Source organism: Mustela lutreola, chromosome 12 (genome assembly GCF_030435805.1).
Source record: "Mustela lutreola isolate mMusLut2 chromosome 12, mMusLut2.pri, whole genome shotgun sequence".
In the NCBI taxonomy this organism is placed as follows: Eukaryota; Metazoa; Chordata; class Mammalia; order Carnivora; family Mustelidae; genus Mustela; species Mustela lutreola.
In genome coordinates this window covers 70,271,306-70,295,841 of record NC_081301.1, presented here as the reverse complement: position 1 = coordinate 70,295,841, position 24,536 = coordinate 70,271,306, and the positions used below count along the sequence as shown (strand labels likewise).

The window sequence follows — 24,536 nt, the reverse complement described above, 5'->3', positions numbered from 1 at the left end:
AACAACTCTAGGGCAGCTCCCCCTGTTGCAAAGCAGTATTTCTGCAGGAAGTTTTGAGCTCCTTCCTCCGCACAAGGACCTTCTTCTCATAGTTCACTTCCCTCGGCCATGGTCATGGGCTTGAGCCCTCTCTGTTGTCTGGCGCCCAGCAGGACAAAAAAATAGAATAAGGAACCAAAGGGTAAATCAAGGCTTCCTGAGATCAGGAAAGAGCTCTCATTCAGAGTGGGTAGTGCCTCAATGCAGGGGGCTGAGTGGCAACGTGCCGAGAGCTGCGTGTCAACATGACACAGGCGACAGGCAATCTCGCTGTGCCCGTCCCAGCCAGGCCAAGACTCCTCACACCCGAAACTGCCACGGTGAGAAAAGCTAGAGTTTTCCCTGAAGACAAAAGGAAAAACCAGCCCTTGTTTCACCAGAGACTGATGACGTTCGAGTGAGTGACCAAGGGACCCGTCAAGCAAAATCTTTCTCTGTGGTTTTAATTAAGTGATTTATACTTCCATTTTTAAAAAATTGTTATAAAATGCTAATAACACAAAATCTGCCATCTTAACAAATATATGGAATGTTTCATGAATCTGCATGTCATCCTTGTGCAGAGCCCTGCTAATCTCTGTGTCGTCCCAGACGTATGTGCTGCAGAAGTGTGCACCATGTTCTTATTTCAATTCATAATTATATATGACAGAAAACACATAAAAAGCTGAATTAAAGACCATATGAAATCTCCAATAGCCAGTAGGTCAATCTTCAAGCCAAGGGCTTCCAAATCACCCAGGGAGATGTCAGAGAAAACACCAATTCCCACCCAAACCAACCAAATAAAAATGTTCAGGGTTGAAGAAACAGCATTTACATCTTTTTCTATTTTAACTTAGTAAATGATACTGTGACATACTCAAGTAGAAGCCCCTTGTAAAATATGACCCTACAGCCCCAGGCTCCTGCCATGTTCAGTTTGGTGGTGTTGACCCTCTTGCCTTTTCCCCTGCATCTACGGGCATACAGTAGATACAGAAAGACACCTTCGTTTTGTCGGGGACTTTTTCCTTTCACCCTTCCTAAATGGCATCATAAATACTGTATTTTGCCTTAATGGTGTGTCTTATTTCTAAATACCACATCTATCTCTGTATCAGTCCAATTTGAGCCACTTGATCCTTTTTTTATTGCTTCCTAGTGTCCCATAGTTCACTTTTGGGTGAGCACTTGAGTTAATTTCAAGTTTTCCTTTTACCAATATTGCTACTATAAACTTCCTTCTATAGAGCTCTTTATGTATACAAGTGAATTAATTCCTAGAGTAGATAGGGAAGAAGAAGTAGAATTATTGTATCAAAGAGTGTCTGCTTTTTAAATTTCACAGTATTGCCAAAATAACATCCCTTTAAATAAAGCGTACCACCAAAAATACCACCATAGCAATTTCTTCACACTCTGGCCAGTATTTTTTATTAGCAACCTTTTCAACTTTTCCAAACCTAGTGGTCAAGGAATTATATCCATATATTGTTTTAATTTGTATTTTTCCAGTTATCAGTGGGACTGGGCACTTTTTTGTAGGTTTCTGTGAATTACATGTATACACTTTGCCCCTTCTTCTACTGGGTTGTCGTTTCCTTATAAATTTGTAGGGGTCTTGTGGTTTTTTAATATATTCTGGGTATTCATTATTTGCCTACTATATATTTAGCAAGTATTTTCTCCTTACTTTATGGCACCTTGGTCATATATTATATATTAATTTTCATGTTATTGAGTTTGTGGATATTTGCGAAGGCTTCTGAAAAATTTCCTTTCTGAACGTCCCGAACTCCAAAGATATAAGTATATTTTCCTACAACCCTTTACGGTGTTTTTATCTTTCTTGTTTGTTTGTTTTTAAGACTAACGTGAGTGAAATCACCCAGCATTATTTTTTTCAAGATGGGTGGCAATTTTTTACACAACATTTTTCTATTTTTCCATCCCTTCTTGATTTTAAATGTTAACTTGGTCATATGCCAAGTTCTTACATGTACATGGATCTGTTTATGATCTACCTGGTCTGTTTCACTAACTTACTGGCCAATTTCTGTTCCAGGGCCACTTGTGATTTAATCACAGGCTTTGATATTTGATATGTGGAACAGGACATTCCTCTCAGTTATTATTATTCTCTTTAAAATGTGTTTGTTTTATTTTCTTATTTTAACTTTCCAAAAAAAATGATAAAATTGTCTAGTCAAGTAGTATATAGAAATTAGGGATAGGTGGGGAAAATAATATTTTATGATCTTACGATCTTTACAGTAATCAGTTGTCTCATCCATAAATTTGGGATCCATGTCTCCCAAATTTATGTGTGCTTCTAAGAACTTTCAGAAGTTTCTTCATATACATCTTATACATTTTTTGTTATTTTGAATTAGTTAGCATAACATTAGATCACATCACAAAGAAATCCAAAATTTCAGTGGTTTCACAGAATTAATTTGTTGGTTGTCTTATGTAGTAAACTCTATTTCACATAGTTGTTCAGATCCCATGGCTGAGAAAGTCTTTGCCATCTTCAACACTAGGTTTCTAAGACTGTTTCAGGTGTTCAGTTCCAGTCAGTGCAAAGATTAAGAGAGGATAGAGAAGATATATCCCCTCCTTTAACCACCTTGACCAAGAAGTGACACACATCATTCCTGCTTGATACCATTGGCCAGTTTGGTCACATGGCCCCACGTAGGTGGAAAGGAGTCTGGGAAATGCCCCGGCTGCCCAGCCTCCTCCAGCTATGACGCTCCACTGTGGAAAAAAGAGTAGGGATCTGGGAGGACATTTAGGTGTTCCTGTAGATAACTTTACATTTATTTGTTGTTTCCATGGATTAAGTTATTATGGAAAGCAGAAGAAACTCTAGAATGAAATACCTAGGTTCAATTCCTGTTTCCACCACTTAAACCTGTGAGTACAAGTTACCCAAACCAGACTTTCCTCATTAGCAAAAAGAGGGCACCAATAAACATACTTCATTAAATTGTTCTGAGAATCAAATGAAAAAACTCACTAGAAGTGCCTCTCCGACTGGTGTCAAAACTGTGGTTTTGATTTGTAGTTTCCTGATGCCAAGTGTTGTGGAGCACTTTTTCATGGCCATCTGCATGTAAAAGACATGAATTTGTCTTTGCTATAGTATAATGAAGTTCAGTTCTCAGTTGCCCAGTACTTGGCAAAGCCATGGAGACCTTGTGTTGAGCCAGTGGAGCCAGTGGCTAGAAAAGGTAGGGCTGGAAATGAGGTTTCTCTTTGTGATTAGGAACTCTGCCCAGTCACCAAGCCAAGTGAATTATTTTATTCATTGTAATAGTTTCTTCATCAATGCTTGGCCTTTCACCAAAGAATATGATATTCTCTACAAGGCACAGTTTTGTCCCTTCCTCTCTAATATTTGCATGTTTTTGGTCTCATTATCTTAGCTAATATCTCCTTAAGCAAATATATGGTCTGTTCTCTACCGTACTGAGAACACTTAAAATGTTTCTCAGCACAAAGTATGAGGTTTCCCATTATTTCTGAAAGTTATTTTTAATCAATTTGAGAACATTTTCATCTATTCCTTTTTGCCAAATCCCTTCTTTTTTAAATGGCTGGGTTCTAATACTTAATACTTAATTTGGATCCCAATTCTCTTACAATACTTTTGTCCCATTTTGATATCAAAGTCATGTTAATCTGTCTAAACAATTCCTGAAAACATGTTCGCATCTGGAAATGACCAAAGACTTTGTTTTACCTAAGACGGATCAGCCAAGTAACGGGACCAAAGGCAGGGAAAGAACAAGAGCTATGGGACAGGTTCAAAGAGACAAAAGGAAACTGTGATCATGAGTGTGTCCCATGAGTCCTGCCAAGAACACCTATCTCAAAAACTGGTCACACTGGATACTGCTGTTTCTGAAAGAGTCATGGAAATCTCCCACAGTGGTTGCAAATTCATCAAATATTTCTCTTTCAATCAGTTTCTACTTTCAGTATTTGAAGTTATATTGTCAGAAATAGAATAGGCTCAATATGAATAATATGTAGCTTATTAATATGACCATTTCTCTTTTATTACCTTGAATTTTATTTTGTCTAATACTGATATTACTCCAACTCCTTTCCTTTCTTTTTGCATTTTCCTAAGATATGTTTTCCCATCCCTTTACCTTCAACCTTACTGTACCTAACATTGGATTTTATTTTTTTAGCTCTTTCTGAGTGTCTGTCATTTATCGGGAAATATAACCAAGTCATATTTATTGAGACTGCAAATTTACTACACTGGCTCTGGCTATCTTGTTTTAGTTTTTCTATTCATAGTGTTTCCCTTGTTTTTGTTCTTGCTTTGCAGTAAGTAAGACAGGATAGGCAAAGCTGGAGAGACAAAATACCCCCGAATCTCAGTGGCACAATACAAAAGAGGTTTGTTTTTCCTAACTCCATGTCTTCTTGCAGAGAACCAGACAGTCCAGACCAGCTCCCTCCATGCAACGACTCAGGGATCTGGTGTTTTCCAGGGCTCAAACTGAGATGAGGCAAGCAAAGGACCTAGGTGCAAAATTTAAGGAGGTCCTCTCTCTCTGGTTCATGGTCACCACACGTGCCTCACCTCAGTCCCACTTTCCTATCCACTGGCTCCACTGGCTCAATATAAGGCCTCCACAGCTTTGCCTAATCTTGGGCAACTGAGAACTGAACTTAATTATACTATAGCAAAGACAAATTCATGTCTTTTACATCCAGATGGCCAACAGACACATGAAAAAGTGCTCCGCAACACTTGGCATCAGAAAACTACAAATCAAAACCACAGTGAGATACCACATCACACCAGTCAGAATGGCTAAAATTAACAAGTCAGGAAATGACAGATGTTGGCAAGGATGCAGAGAAAGGGGAACCCTCCTACACTGTTGGTGGGAATTCAAGCTGGTGCAGCTACTCCGGAAAACACTATAGAGTTTCCTCAAAAAGTTGAAAACATTCTGGGTATTTACATTAAAGATACAAATGTAGGGATCCAAAGGGGCACGTGCACCCCAATGTTTATAGCAACAATGTCCACAATAGCCAAACAATGGAAAGAACCTAGATGCCCATCCACAGATGAATGGATAAAGAATATGTGAGATAGATAGATAGATAGATAGATAGATATAATGGAATACTAGGCAGCCATCAAAAAACCCCCCAAATCTTGCCATTTGCAACAACATGGATGGAACTAGAGGGCATTATGCTCTGCAAAATAAGTCATTCAAAGAAAGACAATCATCATATGATCTCTCTGATGTGAGGAATTTGAGAAGCAGGGTGGTGGGTCCATGGGGAATAGGGAGGGAAAAAAATAAAACAAGATGGGATTGGGAGGGTGTCAGACCATAAGAGACTCTTAATCTCATGAGACAAACTGAAGGTTGCTGGGAGGGTTGGGGGGGTAGGGATAGGATGGTTGGGTTATGGACATTGGGGAGGGTATGTGCTATGGTGAGTGCTGTGAAATGTGTAAGCCTGATGATTCACAAACTTGTACCCCTGGGGCAAATAATATATTATATGTTAATTAAAAAAATTCATATCTTTTTGAAAAGTAAATTACAAAAACAAGAACAGCTTTTTTTTCCCAAACTAAATACAGAACAACCAGTTCTGTACGTGGATTAGTGAAGCATTTCCATAAATGAAAAAGTATTCACAAAACAGTAAACATTTCATAAAAATACTTATAAGGAAAAGAATATACATCAAACCACAAGTTTGTATGTAGGAGGAAGAGAAATGGCATGTGGGAATGAAAGAAAAGAAATCGAGGGACCACATACAGATTGATGACAGCAATTCAGTCTTCTGTGTCCCTGATTAACAAATACAAGAGTCTATTTCTGGTTTTTGTTTTGTTTATTTGTTTTGTTATTTAGATTCCACATATAAATAAAATCATATGGCATTTGTTTTTGTTTTTTCCTGTCTGGCTTATTTCACTTAGCATAGAAGCCTCTAGGTCCACCCATATTGTTGAGAATTGCAGGATTTCATTCCATTGTGTATACATACCATATCTTCTTTATCCAATCATCCCTTAGCGGACACTTACATTGTTTCCACATTTTGGCTACTGTAAATAATGCTGCAGTAAATATAGGAGATGGGTGAAACAAGTGAAGATTAAGAAGTATACAAACTTCCAGTTATAAAATAATTAAGTCACAGGGATGAAAAGTATGGCATAGGGAATATAGGGAATAATAGGGAATAGGGACTAATATTGGGAATAGAGAATAATATTGTAATAACTTCTTATGGTGACAGAGGGCAACTACACTTATTGTGGTGAGCACTGAGTAATGGATAAAATTGTCTAATCATTGTGTCATACACCTGAAACTAACAAAATGTGACATACATGTCAACTACACATCGATTATATATATGTGTGTGTGTGTGAAAATATATATATATATATACATATATATATATATAATCCTACTGTAAAAAGAATAAGAAGAGAAAGAAGAAGAATAAAAAGAGAGTGGAGGAAGGAACAGGGAAGGAAGGAAAATAAAAAACACTAGAGCACACCTGCCTGGGTAGACCTATATTTTCATGGAAATAAGTGTAGTTGGTGTGCCATCTCCCAACCATCTGTTACTTATTAATTATACCAGTTCTGAGTTTTACAATACCCATGCTACCAAAGTTAATTTTTTGTTTATAAAAGTTTATTTTACAGCTACCTTTAGCCATTCTAGGTTATTTTTTAGCTAAGGTTACACCTGACCTTATCAATGCATAAACCTATTTGCACACTTTCTGACAAAGAATTTTGTATTTCCATGTTAAACTGTGAAAGAAAACTTCATCTCAAACTTAAATACAAGCAAAATGATGATGGCTTGATTTTCCTTTTTTTTAAAGATTTTACTTATTTATTTGACAGAGAAACAGCGAGAGAGGGAACACGAGCAGGGCAGAAGCAGGCAGAGGGAGAAGCAGGCTCCCTGCTGAGCGTGGAGCCTGATGTGGGGCTTGTTCCCAAGACCCTGGGATCATGACCTGAGCAGAAAGCAGTCAAAGAACACTGAGCCACCCAGGTACCCCAAATTTTCTTTTTTTTTTTTTAAGATCACCCTAGAATGTTTTCTAAGAAGCCTTGACCTCATCTGATGCTTTGGGGCTTTGCTGTTACAGAATTTTAACAGTTCCTAGCAAAAGAAAGTACAGACAGCACACAGACAGTAAAGTTAGGGACAGAGGACTTGTCAGGACTTCATAGTCTGACAGGGAAACTAACCCAGAGGTGACAGACCATAACTGTCATACATTTCAACCCTGTAGAAAGTTAGACCATCTGATACCTAACTTGGCAATATTATCATGCATTCCTTTCTAACTGACTATTTAAATCCTTATTTTTCAAACACTCTGCAATCAGCAATTTGGGTTCCTACTGGATCCTTCCTTACTAAGTCGAATAAAACTTTAACAAGTGCTACCATGCACTTTGTTTGAGAATTGTGTTTTTACAGCACTGAAGATAAAATACTGGTTGATCCTTTGAGTTACTTGGCTAAAGGGCTATAACCCTCAATCTACAAGATTTCAGAAATGACTAGACTACTGTGTTCTCATAAAGACCAAGAATATCAGAACAGAGTTTTTAAATCTCATTTTATGAAATCTCCAAGAAATACACCTAAAACATAAGGTCGCAGAAAAGTTGAAACTAAAAGGAGAAACATAAGGTGAATACCAACCAAAAAGAAAAAAGTCATGGCTTTATTAATGTCAATCAAAACAGGCACTGAAGCATGTCACTGTTACTCAAAATAAAGACTAGTAAAAAGTTCAGGTCATCAAGAAGATGTAGCAATTCTAATCCTGGATTACCTAACAAAATAGCCTTAGGAAAGGTGCAAGGAGAGTTGAAAAATACACTATCAGAATAGGATATTTTTAATTTCCCATTTTGGTAATTGCTGGATAATATACCACACATTTGGTAAGGATACAGACTATTGAATCTACACAAATAATACACTTGATGTAATAGGCATGTTTATATGCTAAATAATTGCAGGTCACATTCTTTCTAAAGTTGAGTCTTAAAAAAAAAAAAAAACTGATGAAACTGGCAAATCTCCAGCAAAATTAATCAAGAAAAAGTCATAAGTAAACCATAAACAATATTAGGAATGAAAATGTGAGCATAATTAGAGATCCAGCTGAGATTTAAAATACAGAAAAGGGGTTAAGAGAGTAAATACAACACAATAGTTAATTTTGCTACCTCCTGAAATCCCATTAAATGGGAAACAACTTTTTTCAAGAAAAACGTAAATGCACAGGGAGTAATAAGAGACAAGAGCACTCCCAAATTTTTGGTTCCTAGAGAGTATGGGCAGGATCCCAAGTCTTATACCAGCAAAGGGGTAAGCTGAGAACTGGGAAAATGTATACTATTAAAATCCTCCAAAATCTCGGGCACTGCCAGCACCAAACCTGGGGTAAAGGGGGAGCTATATGGGGGAATTGGGTAAGAGCTGTTGGGGAAGCCGTTAGAACCTCAGGTGTCCATTTCCATTCCACAGGTTAAAGACGGGGATTCCTCTCTGAGAGCAAGGGGACACACAAATTATGCCCCTGCCAGTTCTGAATCCAGAAAGATGAGAGCCAGGCTTTTTCAGGCAGGAGGTTAGCTCTTCTCTGGGGAATCTCAGCCACATCAAGACACTGGCTTGGGGCTCCCCAGAACACAGCACGAGCCCCACACACTCAGCACCCAGATCCACCCCATGCTCAGAGAGTCCAGGTGGAGTTCTCACCCCCTTGAGCCAACTCTCCAACCCAGACAGACCACGGAGTATCTGTGGAAAGCTGCTAACATAAAAGATAGAGAGCCAAACAGAAAAAAAAAAGCAACTTGGAAGGAGAAAACAGTTTTTTGAAAGCAGAAAAAAATATATATATATGTATGTGTATGTATGTGTGTGTGTGTATATATATATATATATATATATACACACACACACATACATACACATACATATATATATATGTATATATTTATATATCCCAGATGGGTAAGAAAAGCTGTTACTCTATACAAAGGACAGGTAGCTCTACAAAGGTGCAAACAAAATGCAAACAAGCGCTCAGAAATGGAAACAATTTTTAATCTCTTAAAAACAATTTTCATTCTTAATTTCTTAGAAATTTGAAATTTCAAAAGCAAGTAGCAAAAAGTGAAAAGTGAAAAGTTCCATAAAACAGAGGATAAAGTTAATGAAATTCTTTTGCAGAAAGGAAAGCAGAGACAAAATGGAAATTGTGAGAAATAAAAGGACAAGTAGAGGATGATTTCAGGATCTGAATAATAGGAGTTCCAGAAAAAAAATATAAATGACAGCTGAGTAATTGGAATTCCAGAAAGTGAAGAGAAAGTGGGGAGAAAGCAAATGCCCTGGTGTAACTTGCTTTATGGGGTGACCTGGCTGTGTACCTCACCACCTAACCTCTCGATATTTCTGCTCACTTTCTAAACACCCTGTTATTTTGTGAACCAGATGACAACTTTGGACTCAATTCCTTTGCTGCTTTCATTTTTTCAAACATAGGAAGAGAAGGCTACAAAAAAATTATGCCAATACATTTTAAAACTTAGGTGAAATGAATATATTTCAAGGAAAATATAAATTTCCAAAACTAATTCAAGAAAAAAATTAAAAATTCAAATAGTTCTACAACCACTAAAAATAATAACAATAATAATAGTCAGGTGATACTGATAATGGTATAAATGAGTACTTTAAATTGTACCACAAAGAAAACTCTAGTGACAGATGGTTTTACAGAAAAGTTCTATCAAATAGCCCCCCAAAAAAGGATAATGCCTAAATTGCACAATCTTTTTCAAATATTAAAAAAAAGGTAAAATTCCCCCATTCGGTTTATGAGGTCAATAAAACTTTGACACCAAAACTTTGGAAGCTAGTTGGCATTATCTAGTAATGTTGACAATGTATAACCTATGCACCAGCAATTCTGCCCCAGGGCATGTTCTCAACTCTTGCACAAGACCTTCAGCAGGCATGGACAAAATGTTCATACCAGCAAAAACAGAAACTACCAAAATGTCCGTCCAAAAAACGAAGTATGACTAAACCGGGATATATGTATGTCACAGAATATTACGCAATACTGAAAATGAATGAACTGTGCTCTGCACACATCAGCATGGATGAGTTTCAAAAGCATAAGATTGACCAATAAGAAACAGATTCCAGAAGACAAATGAATCTATTGACATTAGGTTCAAAACAAACACTGCAACCAATATGTTGTTTAGGGATATGTACATGTGTAATACGACTTTTTTTTTTAAGTCAGAAAATTGTTAACACGATGTTCATGATCATGTGTCTGTCTTGGGGATAACAGAGGGGGAACACATAACAAAACATGTGTGACAGATAGCGGGCTTCAAGGACACTGGGGATGTTCTCATTCTTAATGTGAGTGATAAGGGACACATTACTCATTTTATGACTTTTTGTAATCACGTCTGTGGATTACATACACCTCTGTCTCTCTCTCTGTCTTGTGCACACACACACTATAGTAACGTGGCATAGTCAAAGCTGGATCAGAAATTATAGGGCTGAGGTCAAGCCGCAGGGTAGCAAGGACCAGGGGAACATAAAACTAATTCAAAGTTGCTATTTTCACTGAAGACAATGTCAAGGAGAATAAGGTGAGAGTGCAACAGGAGTACTTCAGAGGAGAGGAATTGAGACATTAGGAAGAATTTCCTGGGGCGGTTCGTTGGTCTACTGGGATGATTCTCACTTAGGGCGCTAAAGGAAGAATTTCCTCACTGAAAAGATGAAGCACCCCATAAGTTGCCAGGTAAACATGCAATGATACTCAAAAATAGGACAAAGCAGTTATTTTATTTTGGTTGGTCTGAGGCAGAACTGGCGAAGTGATTTTAATCCAAGGGCCAACTCCATGCCATTACCTGTCGCTGCCAAGAACACTGATGGGAGAAGCACGGTGCCCTGGTCACACCAAAGCTCAGAGCTGGGAGCTGAGCAGCACGCGCAGCTGCGCAATCCCAGACATTGGGGAGACCACTGGAACCGCCCAGAGGTGGAGGAATGAAACCACACAATCTTTAGTCATGCATTTTGTTTCAAGTATTCTCTGGGCATTAACAGTAAAGAATACATACATCAGAGAAACAGAAAGTAGATGATGCAAATTTTGCTGTTTTCTTCTCTACATCTCTTTAAATTAAAAAAAAAAAAAGTACATAAACATCATTAGCCATCAGAGAAAGGCAAATTAAAACCACAATGAGACCTCAATACCCACCTATCAGAACAGCTACAATAAAAAAGAGTGACAACACCAAATACCAGAGACCATGTGAAGAAAATGAATGACTTATCTACTGCTGGTAGGAAGGGCAAAGTCACTCTGGGAAATAGTTAGGATAGTTTTCTTAAAAAAACAAACCAACCAACTAATTATGCAAATATCACACCCCCAGAAATTGCTCTCTGGAACATTTATCCCAGAAAAATAGAAACTTCTCTTCACACACAAACTTATATACAAATGTTTATAACAGTTTTGCTTGTATTGCCCCAAACTGGAAACTACCTAACCTAGATACCTTTTAGTGGATGACTGGCTAGACATCCACTAACCAGTGGTCATTCATGCCATGGAATACTACTCAGCCATAAAATTGAACAGACTATCGATACGAGAACCCACCCAGACAGATCTCTAGAGAACTGGGCTGAGTGGAGGAAAAAAAAAAAAAAATCAATCCAAAAGGCTCCAATGTGTATGATTCCATTTATAGAACTTTCTTGAAATAACAAAATTATAGAAATGGGGACCAAATTAGTGGTTGCTCGGGGTTAAGGAGGGAGAGGGAGATGTGTGTGGAGTGGGTGGGTGCTGTGTGGTGCTCATCTGGGCCTGAAGCCAATTGGGAAGCCAAAGAGGCTGGCCCAGTTTGGGGTTAGTTTGGCTGCTTTTTGTACCAGCCACAGCAGCTGCACCTGCTCCCTTAGGGAACCCTGCTTGTGACCAGGAAGAACCCACTGGGAGCCCTGAATGCCTAGAACCCCAAAAGGCAGTAAATTTTGATGTCTTTGACCTAAGCCAACTTGGGTGTTTGTAATTATGGGGATTTTCTTGTAGCCTACAATAATTAGAGGTCTAATTAATGCTACAGCTCTCATCCTCCACAATCCCATCAGCAGATGGTGTGTTTCAAAATGCAAGCAAGTCTGCCACATAGAAAGATTTATTAGTAAGCTGGCACCAAAATAGTCATGAACCTGTTCTTACAGGTTTGTGGAGTCCCAGCTCTCTTTCCCTTAGGCCCTCTGTGAGGACGTCCTCCCAGGAAGATATGATAAAGGCAAGACATGGTCAGCCCTCTGGTGGGGTCAGGAATCCTCCACGAAGCAGTGGGACAGGAGACTAAATCAGCTCAAGGCCAAGGGCTACTCTGAGGCAATCACAAATCTGACAGTTTTGTTCCTACAAGGGTAGAAGCCACTGTACAAGATTTCAAGCCAATCCACATATCTTGAACTGCATTTCTTCAGAAATTATTTATAACATCTGTTAGACTAAGGGAAGACCATCTAACGAAAGTCCAGTTAACTGAGGCATAGATGTTGATGAACTCTGATTTAGCATCTTTAAAAATTAACTGAACATTGGATTTGGCTAGAATCTAGAATTTCTGGCTAGAAACAGCACAGCCAAATTGTGTAACTTGGGGAGAGTTGAATAAAAGGATGTTTTGCAATGTATGGGTAAGGTATAAGGAAAGGACAGGACTCTGGGGCTAAAAATAGCAGAGCCTCTGTCACCTGCATGCCCCAAAGGGCTGGGGAATGAACAGTGGCCAGAGCTGGAAAAGGCAGCTGTGTGGAAAGGGCCACCTAACAGAGTTATTTATACCTGCAACAGAGGGACACAGCCAATCCCTTAGACCCACAGGGAGACAGCCAGAAAAGAACCCCACTCTCCTACGCGCCTCTTATCTGTTGCCAGTGGCGCCCAGTGGTCCAACCCACCAAAGACTAGAGTTGAGCTGAGCCTGTCCGGGCAGCTCAACCTCCTGGGCACAGAGCAGGATGATGAAGGGCAGATAGTGGGTCTGGAGTGGCAAGAAGAAACCCAACACACACCACCTCTGGGTGTTAGCTTTCACGGACAACCAACCACTGCAGAAATGTGGACTAGGACCCACCTAACTTAAAGTTGCCATACAACCCAGCAATTCCACTCCTGGGCAATCTGTCCAAGAGAAAGGGAAATGTATATTCACACTGAAACTGACATATGATGCTCACAGTGGCGTTATTAGACAGATGGTCCCTGACTTACAATGGTTTGATTTAGGATTTATCGACTTCACAATGGTGCAAAAGTGATACACATTCGGGAGAAACCATACTCTGAACTTTGGGTTTTTTGTGTTTTATTTTGTTTTGTTTTGTTTTTGCATACTCTGAACTTTGAATTTTGATCTTTTCCAGAGCTAGTGAAAGGTGGCAGGATCCTCTCTCATTTACTAGGCAGTAGCCACAACTCCCATCAGCCAGCGATCAGGAGCAGGTGAAGAAGGACCCGTACCACTGACAACCATTCTGTACCTACACAGCCATTCTGCGTTTCACTTTCAGTACAGCATTCCATAAATTACGTGATGTAGTCAATTTTTATTATAAAATACACTTTGCTTCAGGTGATTTTGCTCAACTACGGGCTAATGTAAGTGTTCTGAACACATTTAAAATAGGCTAGGCTAAGCTGTGATGTTCGGTAGGTTGGGGATGTTAAATGCATTTACTTCTTATGATATTTTCAACTTACAATGGGGTTATAGGGATATAATGGGGTTATAGGGATATAACCCATTGTAAGTTGAGAAAGATCAATATAGCCAAAAATGGGAACACCTATGTTTTTATCCAACTGGCAAGTGAATAAATTGGGTATATCCATACAATGGAATATTGTTCTGCAATAAAAAGGGAAACACTGCCGACACTACAACATTACAACACTGGTGGAACTCCAAAACGTTATGCTAAGTGAAAGAAGTCAGTCAAAAAGGACTTCATATTGTGGGGTAGCATTTGGACAAAATGTTCAGAAAGATCAATAGCAGTCCAGAACTGAAATAGGAATAGGGAATTAAGTGTAACCAGGGAAGAGCAATCTTATTAGAATCTTACTAGGGGGTTGGAAATGCTCTACAGCTGGATGGTGATGAGGATGAACACTTGGTGGATTTACTAAAAATCCTTGAATTGTACACTTAAAACAGGTGGATTTTATGGTATGTGAGTTAAATCTCAAGAAGCTGTATAATATAGAACAACTGACCTACATGCTAGTATATCATCTCTGCTAAAGTATTTTAAAAATAAATCTACATTCATTTTAATTGATGACCTTCACCCATAAAGGATTCTCACAAGCCCAACCCCTGGCCTAGAATCTCTACAGTGAGATTTTACTTTATAAAAAATAGTCGACCAATATCCAGACATACAAGTAATTAAGGGTGATCCTCTGCATCTGTTGTTCCCTTTCAATAGTCAACAACCTAGGACATTTAAACATGACACACAAAAAAGTGTGTTCACTGATGGTTTGACTGGAACACAACTATTATTTAAAAGGTCCTAAAAACCGCAGAAAATCTCTCAAGGACTATGATGTCGATTTTGAGTGACTCTAGATAAAGCTCCATTCAGGCCAGACCGAGAAAAGGAGGGGAAAGTGGAGGACAGTTCTCTAAAACAAAAACATCTTCATCTGATGCATGTCTCATGCCTTCCTCTAAAAAAAAAAAAAAAAAAAAAAAAAAGAACACTGCAAAAAATCAAGCAAATAGGAGTGAACCGTGAAGTAAATTATGGGCTGTGGGTGGTGATGAAGTATTAGTGTAGGTTCATCAATTGTAACAAATATTACTCGAGAGGGGGATGTCAATAGTGTGGGGCTACACATGTTTGGGGATAGAAGGGATATGGGAACTCTCTGTGCCCTCCACTCAATTTTGTGGTAAACCTCAAACTGTTCTAAAAAAAATTAAGTCTATTTAATTTTTTAAAAATAAATGGAAGATTAAAAGATTAAAAAATAAAAAATCAGGACTGTCCCATTTCAAGACTGACCCTGCCTGTAATATACCAGAGTTTTCCCCTCTCTCTCTCTATGAAAAACACTCCCCACAGGAACCTCCAAACACTCATTTTGAGCCTTGGAATCCATCAAAATGGTGGTCAAAGAATGAAGCACCTTTGTCTCACAATTCACTTCATCAGCCTCCTGAAGAGAAGATTGTCCATTAAATGGAAAGCAATTTACATTTTCAGCACAAAGGATGCTTGCTTCCTGGTGGGCTTCCAGCCTCTCCTGAGTTTTGCCATTCCTCTCAAGAGCCACAGACATTTAAAGGTTCTATGTGAAGTGGTCTGGGCCAGGAGGGGGTGGTGCAGAAAACACTTGTCTGGGCTAGCATTGTTCCCTTTGTCCACTTGAGCAGGACTCAATTTTATTTCTAGAATGTCCTGGCTGACAGGCTCCATACACAGGTTTTGCCTCTTTTCCTTTAGGGAGTTAAGCTACAGAAGCACTCCCTTTCCCAGAATGCACTGTGGCACCATCCTACAGAAGGGCTGCTTTAGAGATGAATGTGCCGTTTCCTTCTTTATGTTATGGCCTGCCTCAGGGAAGGGGCTTGTGACTGCTAATCTGTAACAGGTGGTGGGAACACAAGGGAAAACAAGGCCTCCTCTGTATGGCAGTGAATAAAAGAAATTCAGGTGCTGAAGGAACAAAACTGGTGTGAAGACGGGGTGAAGCAGTGGCCTCACAGGGAGGGAATAGTGGACCCCTCTCATGCTTCCTCCCCCAGCCCACCCTTCACCATAATTGTTTTCCACCTTCTTCCAGTACTACTTGAAATTCCCTTAGCAGGAGGCAAAGCCACTCTTGCCACACCAAATATGAATACAGATTAAGCTAAAATGAAATATAGAATAGGCTCCCAGAAAGACGAAGAAGTACTTTTCCCCATTCCTACCATGATATGCAACTAAATGACTCTAAAAGAAAGGGAGAAGATGAGGTAGGGGCCAAGACCCAAGAAACAGCACAGTGGTGAGTTCCTGGGTTTTCCTTTTCCCTCATATACCCCAGACTTATTGGTGGAAAAGCTGGCAATTCAGAAACACAGAAACACCACAAAGCCCCAACAAAAGTCTGCTCTCTCTAACCAAAGAACCAGAAAAGAGACAGCCTAGCAAGGCAGAAAAGTATAAAAAAGAAGTGCTTTACTGCAGATAAACAGCTAAAAAAACAAAAACAAAAACAAAGGCTGAGTCAGGAGCTGAGACTTCCATCCTGTGAGACCCTAGCCAGGCTGGCATCAGGGAAGTCTGAATGTGGAGGTAGAACAATCATCCCAGGCTCCTCCTCCCATCTCAGCAGACCTGAACTTCTGCTTCCACCTAGCTTCCACCAAGGTGACCTTTCCCTTCCCTCTCCTCCCCCTTCTCCTGGGATGGAAAAAGAGGAAGCCTCGAGGAGGGTCAGGACTTTCACTACCATGCTAGTGGTGGTGAAGCCACCTCCTCCAAGTACCACGGGCAGCCTCCTAGGGAGCAGTAAGGAAGCACTCTTGCCTCTCCACCCTGAGGGGCCCAGTAGGGAGCTGACACTCCCAGCCCCACGCAGCAGTACCAAGGAGGCAATACCCACCAGTGGAGGCCAAATAGAAAGCCTGGGCTTCTACCTTAGCTGGTAGGAACCAGCTGGCACCATCCTCCTTCTGCTGAAGCAGGGTACAGACCCAAAACAGATTTAAATAAGATCCAGACTCTCATAAGAGAAAACAAAAAATGACCACAATTCAAAAGTTCCTCATCATACCAAGAACCAGGAAGATCTGAATTTGAGTGAGTTAAAAACAATCAATAGGCGCCCACCAATGTTAGGGTTCTTGGATGAAGAAAGATGACACCAATGTTAGGGCTCTTGGATGAAGATTTTTTTTTTTTTTTTAAGATTTTGTTTTTCAGAGAGAGAGTTAGCAAAGGGAGGGGCAGGTAGAGGGACAAGCAGACTCAGGGAGCCTGATGCAGGACTCAATCCCAGGATCCGGGCCAAAGGCAGATGCTTAACTGACTGAGCCACTCAGGCATTCCTTGGACTAGGATTTTACAGCAGCCATCCTAAGAATGATTTGACAAGCAATTACAAACATTTTTAAAACAAATGCAATAAGAAAATTTCAGTAAATAAATAGAAGTTATAAAGGAGAACCAAATGGAAACTTTAGGACTGAAAAAGAAAAAATTAAAAACTCAATGGATGGGCTCAGTAGCAGAAGGGAGGGCATCAATGAAAGAATCAGTGAATTTAAAGATAAAACAATAGAAATTGCCCACTCTAAACAATAGAAAAAAATACAATGAAGAAAATGAAACCTCAGAAACCCATGAGACTGTAAGAAAGAGCTAACATCCATGTGACTGGAGTCCCAGAAAAAGAGAAGCAGCCTGGGAAGATAAAGTATTCAAAGAATAGTAAATTAATTCAAGAGGCTGAGCAAAACTCAAATAAGATAAACCTAAAGAAATCCACTCCAAGAAACATCATAACTAAACTTCTGAAAACTAAAAAGTGGAAAAGTCCTGAAAGCAGTGAGAGAGAGAAATACCTTATCAGGGAAAAAGCAATTCAAATTACACCAGACTGATCAGAAACCAGAGAGGCAAGAAGAAAACCATACATTCCCCAAGGGCAAAAAGCAAAGGACTACCAGCGCTAAATCCTATACCCAGCAAAATTATCCTTCAGGAACGAAAGGGAAATCAAGACATTCTCTGATGAAGAAAATCAAAGAGACCTAAAAGAATACCATCTCAGCAGACCTGAACTTCTGCTTCCACCTAGCAGTACCAAGGTGCTAGTGGTGGTGAAGCCACCACTAGCTAAATGTAGTTCTCTAAACAGAAAGGATATGACAAAAGAAATGATCTTGGAGCATCAGGGGGAAAGAAAGAATAAAGGAAAGAGTACAACACAGCGTCCCTCTCAGAAAAAGAACAGTTTAAACATCCAGTAATAATAGTGGCTAACCCTGGAGAGCTTACTCCAGGCAAAGCATTTTGCCTGCCTCATCCCATTAAAGCCTTATAAAAGCCCCAGGGGGGTTACCAGGTTTATCAATGTGAGAACTCTGCGGTAGGGTTTGAATACACAGATGTCTGATTGATTCCCAACCTTGGGCTCTTAACCTCTAAGTCAGTTGGTCTGCAGCATCTCACTCTGAACTGTTTTCCTTGGAGAAGCAGTTAGCAAGCAGAACAGAACAGGCTCTCTAGAAGGTGAAGAGCCTGAATGAAGGGGAAGTAAGGGACCCAGAAACCTGTTTAACACAGACCTAGAAAAGAACAAGAGAAAATGAAGAAAAAGATTCTATGAGAAAGAGCAAAGCAAGAATTAGAACAGAAACAATTTAGAAGTTGGGAGGTATCTTTTGCACTGGTAAAGACACAAAAGCCCAGAGAGGATGGGCAACTTGTCCAAAATCTCCAGACAGTGGGTACCAGAGCAAGGGAAGGAACCCAGAGTGCCTGATCTACAGGCCATCATTTTTGGAGGCAGTAAAGAAACGAATAGCTAAGTTTTCACAATGTCTCCTCTAAGTAAAAAGAAAAGTGTCTGAGTCTTAAGTCATCAGGGGACCCTTAGTAGGTCAGGTCAGCATGAATTTGAAGAAAGAATCTGGAAAATCATGAAGAAAGAATCTGGATTTCAAGGCAATCCAGAGAATCTTAGTACCGTGGTAAGCTTAAGGCCATGGATCTTTTGAATGAGGGATTAGGCCTTCTCCAGAAACCAGTCTAAGGTGGAAAATAGTTATGTAAAAGGTGATATAGTTCTAATGCAAATAGCCAGAAAAGCTTTCCTTTTGATTTTTGGATAAGGAAGACACAAGGCTGTGGAAAGTGGTTGCTGAGAGTTCTCCCCAATCTCCACAAATACGACCACCTATCTCCTGAATGTTGGGCACTACCAGTTGTGAGAAAGTTGCTATATACAAATTAGGATAAGAGCAAAGAACTCTTGGGGCACTTGGGTGGCTCAGATCGTTGAATGTCTGCCTTTGGGTCAGGTCAATGATCCCAGGGTCCTGGGATCGAGCCCCGAGTCAGGTTCCCTGTTCAGTGGAGAGCCTGCTTCTCCCTCTCCCTCCCATTCTGCCTGCTTGTGCTTTCTCACTCTCTCTGTCAAATAAATAAATAAAATCTTTTAAAAAAAAAAAAAAAAAAAGAGCAAAGGACCCTTCAACTCAAAAAAAGAGTTGAAGCACAATGTCCGCACCAAAGAAATTATATTGGAAGTTTGGGGACAGACCTGAACGAGTGCCTCTGATGTACTTTGCACTGTCCATTGCACACAAGATGGTTTGGCGCTATCATGACTCAGGTCTTTGGGGACAGGAGGATACAGTCATTGAATGTAGCTTCTGTAATTGAAGTGCTTGTCATTATAGATTTAAGCGTTATTGATTTTTTTTTATCCTGTCATAATTTTGATGATTCTCTTTCTTCTGTTGTATGATTCTAGAGGTCAGTATAATCAGCATAATTAAATAAAATAATAGGAATTCCAGGAAACAATATTTCATGAATGAAAATGTGGACTTTGTAAGAATAATAATCATAACAACAATGGCAACATACAAAACTACACATGCCATAAGTGCATTTTTAAAAACTCTAACTACCCATACATCTATCTATCTGCAGATAAACACAAAGCCTGGAAGGAAATACTCAGAGACACTAACTGAATTGCAGTGACTCTCAGCCCTATCATATCCTCTCTTTATGTAATATTTTAGAATGTCTATTAATCTTCTTGATTATTAATCTTCTTGAGATGCCAGTTGTAGGTAATATGTCCTGCCTACACAAATAGTCTTTTAAAAATCAGTGTATACCCTACCTATGAGGTAAGGAGTTTGTAGTTTTAATTGTACTTAAACATATAAACTTTTATGTTACAATTACACTAGAAAATAACAGTGTCTCCAGAAATTCCTAAAACAGCTCCTATAGGATGATTGGCACCTCAAATTCTATTGTGTTTTTTTGAAAGATATCCGTAGAGTGAGATTATAATTTTTAAATTTCCTTTTTTGTAGAAAAATAGTTGCCTTCATAAATTCATGTCTATGGATTTTATACCCAGAAACCTAGCATTGGGGGTGCCTGTCATGTGATCATGGTTGTTCAGTACAAGGGGAAGGGAAATTCTCCAAGAACATAACTTACCTCAAATGAATAAGCTTTCCCAATCCCATCTCCTGCTCCAGTGATCACTGCAAAAAGCAGAAATGCTTTTAAAGGACACAATTAATCTTTAAAGTGCTCTTTGTCCCACCAGCTACGTGTTTTGCAGGCTTCCTGCCTGGGACCTGCTATACAGCCCCCTACTCCACTCAACCCTGGAGCTTCCCAGCCCTGACGCCCCTCATTCAGTGTTCCAAAAGAAACACTTTTTTTGGAGGGATTGGTAAGGCTGGAGAGGATAGCCTCCAAAACAAAACAAAGAACCTCAGCCAGGGACATTTCATTCAGACCCCAAACAGTGTACCCTATTATCTCCCAACCCACACTCCCAACTGTCACAGTAAGGACATTTCAAAATGCTTTCTAAAAGTCGAGTGTTTTGCTCTTTCCATCCCACCCCCATAGGACAGCAGCACTCAAAGTCTACGGAAGATAAGGAACTGAACAAAGAGGAAAACACAGAAATGCAAAAAAGGGATACAATGAAATAAAGGGACCTGAAGAATCTGCAGTCAGGGTCTCTATTGATTAACATGTAAAAATCAGATTGACTTAGTTCTTTTATAGCCAACGTTAACGCACATAATTTATGACTGAGCTCCAAGGTAAACCACATTCGAGCAAATGTCACAATTTGAAATTATGCTACAGTTCAGCATTTACACATCTGCAATTTACCTTTGCATAACAATCAGAGTGCACGCTTTCCAATTGTGAATAGAACATACATTTAGCTTAATGGAGAAAAAGAGCCAAGCTGTGCAAGCTTCCAGAAACACATTAGGAGAACATTCTCATTATCTCTTTTTTTAATATTTTATTTATTTATTTACTTATTTACTTATTTGAGAGAGAAAAAGAGTGTGAGCAGGGGGTGGGGGACAGAGGGAGAGGGACAAGCAGCCTCCACACTGAGCATGGAGCCTGACTTGCTCCTTGATCTCATGACCCCAGTATCATGACCTGAGCTGAAATCAAGTCAGATGCTTAACCAACTGAGCCACTTAACTGCCCCAAGACACTCTCATTTTCATAACTGCTGATAGTTTTATTTGCTCACTTGCTTATTTGTTTTTCCTCCTAGGTGAATCCATGCATATTACCTTGTTCCTCCCAGTGCTGTGCTCAGGGTCATCTGCCTCACCTTCCCCTCCCTTATGGGAATCTTCAAACTCACCCAGTATAGGGTCTGTACTATAGACAAGGTAATAACATCAGTAAATGGATGGCTTTTATTGAGTGCTTACTCTTGGCCATGTACTGTTTCAAGTGTTTTAGATGCATTATCTCATTTAATACTCAAAACAAGTTCCTAAAGCAGAGACCATTGTTTTCCCCAGTTTATAGAGGAAGAAGCAGAGGGAGAGACAGTTAGTAACTCAGTCAAGGTCACATTGCTAAAAATGATGACAGCAGGGTTTGAAACCTGGCTATCTGATTTTGGGAGCCGCAATTCTAGGAAGATACACCAATGACATAATTTCTTAATCAACTACAGAGTTCTGAGAAGTTAAACACTTTTGTCTTTAGTAACTGGATTTTCTTCTGGCTCTCCACCAGAAATATATCCTCTCTCAGAGATCTACCTAGGCTCAAAGACATCTTAATCTTGCTGGTGATAATTCTATTCAATATTGACTCAAAGAATAGGTTAAGATTACATTTGGGGAGGTCTTTTTTTTTTAAGATTTTTGTTTATTTGACAGGTTTATTTGACACAGTGAGAGGAAACACAAGCAGGGGGAGTGGGAGAGGGAGAAGCAGGCTTCCCGCTGAGCAGGGATCCTGATGAGGGTCTCAATCCCAGAACCCTGGGATCATGACCTGAGCTGAAGGCAGCCGCCTAACGACTGAGCCACTCAGGCGCCCCAAGATTACATTTTTTTAATGTGAGCCAAGGAGATTTAAGAACAAACCCACCCTCAGCCAAGTGTGTGAGCATTTGGATCTGTGTGAAGCAGGATATTTGGATCCAGAATGCTGAAGTTCAAGCTATTTAGCAAGTTTTCTGGAGATACAGCCCCAAGAGTGAAGGCGGGTTTGCAGACACACACACACACTCTTCAAATATAACATACGACAGTTAAAAACCCATTTTTCATTCCAAACAACTTTCATATGGCAATTTTTTCTTTTATATCTGCCACTCAGGTTATACAGTTGCCGGCTTTAGCAACTAAAGATACAACATGCCCAGCTAAATTTAAATTTCAAGAAAACAACAAATACTTTTTTAGTATAAGTATGTCCTGTATAATATTTGGGAAGTCATATACTAAAAAAATCATTCCTTCTTTATCCAAAATTCAAATTTAACTCTGTAACCTATACTTTATCTGGAAGCCCTATAAGGTTGTTTATAATCTCTCCTATTTAGCCTGGCATGGTATTTTTAAAGCTGTTTAAATTCTTTTTTTTTTTTTTTTTTTTGTGGGGTTCTTTTTTAAGTCACTGTATTTCTTGGATTTCTTCATGTAACCTTTGCACGTCATTCAAAGAGATGCTAAAACCATAGCCTCATATTTTTCACCTTAAACCCAGTCATCAGGCTGACATTCTGTGTGGTAGTTCCAGAAGATAAATCCCGTTGGTAAGCAGTGATTAATCTACCTGGGACACAAGCCAGACCCAGATTCCATATCTAATAACCATCTCGAACATTTCTTCCTATAGGGACATTTGTTACCTTGATTTTGTAATACCCTCACTTCATGAAAGGGCTTGAAGAAATTTTTTTTTTAATAAAGTGAAGTAAAATTCTTTGTATTTCTGAATTTTGATACATCCTTCCACAAAATGGCAGTACTCTGAGCCTTCAAAAATCTGGAGAAAAGAATGCAGAAATTTCTGCAGTACATATTGTTTGTGTCACCAGAAATTCCAAAAAGGAGTGAACCCAACTAATAAGGACAAGAGGACAAACACAGAGGCAAGAATTGGGTGGCATTCTTCCAGTTAATTCTTCTCATGCCCCACAGCTGGTCTTTTAGACAATTTCAGTTTCACTCATACTTGCCAGGCACCTAAATAAAAGTCACTAAAAGGAATTACATCTTTGCTCTCAAAAGGGGAAAAAAATGCAGTTTATCTTTTGAGATATGTATCATAATGAGACATACCAAGAAACAAGAGATGGAAAGCTGTCTTTACCTGCCCATTGTCCCATTGACTTCAAGAAGGACTTCGGCAAAACTTTCCAGAAGTGCCGGAAAATATATCTGGAGAATCTCACCCACTTCACCAGGTACACCAGGCACACCAGCAGCCCTACGAAAATGAAGAACTGTTCCAGAGCCACCCCCATGACTGCACTAGACCCGTTTCAGACCTGGTCTGGCCCGTCCGCAGACCTCCGAGGGTGTGGCTATTCCAGAGGCACGTCAGTCACCCTTTGGAGTCACCTGCTGCATTCCACTGTGTAGAGACATTTAGATTAGAGTAACTTCTTTACACAATACTCCAATTCACAGGCTTTGGAAGAAAGTATTCTTCCTAATATTTTTATAGCACCATTAGCCTTTTGTGACCCTGGGGGAGCTGGTGAAGAAATAAAAGGAGGACATGAAGAAAGATAAAGCCTGGACAAAGAAAAATTGTCTATGCTGGGTTCTTTCCCTAAATTTGGAAGCTAAAAAGGATGCAGAGAAGGATGCAAAATCCTGTAAGTCCTGCATTTATTTATTGAACAAATATTTGTTGACTCTCTACCAGGTAGCAGTGTTGCTCAAGGCTTTGGGAACACATAATATTAAACAAGACTGTATCATTGCCATGGGGGAGCTGAGATCCTAGTAGGGGAGACAGACAATAGGCTGCTAAATAAGATAATGTCAGATATCAGTGCCATGAAAAAGTGCTGTTCAAGGGGCTAGTGAACAATTACTTTAAAGAGTGTGTTCAGGAAGGGATTCTACGAAGAAGAGACATTTTGAGCTGAAATTTGAATTAGGAGAAGGAGCTGGCCTTGCAAAGATGAGCTTCCCCATTCAGGCAGAAGGGACAGCTAGCTCAAATGCCCTGAGAGAGACCCATGTATTTGAGGAATAAATAGCACTACATAGCGGAAGGGACCGTCTGTAGAGAACGGCGAAAGAAAGTCAAGTA

The 24,536-nt window shown here is 39.6% G+C and overlaps 1 protein-coding gene and 1 pseudogene across 2 annotated transcripts in view; both read right to left on the bottom strand.

The window, feature by feature from the left end:
- The window catches only part of HSD17B3 (hydroxysteroid 17-beta dehydrogenase 3), a 39,778-nt gene extending 15,982 nt beyond the window's left edge, over positions 1–23,796 (bottom strand). Inside the window, exons 1-3 of one of the 2 annotated variants that reach the window (XM_059142949.1) lie at positions 23,583–23,796; positions 20,415–20,461; positions 3,044–3,133 (exon numbers count right to left, since the gene is read on the bottom strand). In XM_059142949.1, the coding sequence (XP_058998932.1) occupies positions 3,044–3,133; positions 20,415–20,461; positions 23,583–23,736 (291 nt within the window). In that variant the 5' untranslated portion in view covers positions 23,737–23,796. The remainder of the gene's footprint in view (positions 1–3,043; positions 3,134–20,414; positions 20,462–23,582) is intronic. The other variant, XM_059142950.1, reaches the window with a different exon arrangement.
- On the bottom strand, positions 558–655 carry LOC131813378 (U6 spliceosomal RNA; annotated as a pseudogene).
- Positions 23,797–24,536: the final 740 nt, after the last annotated feature.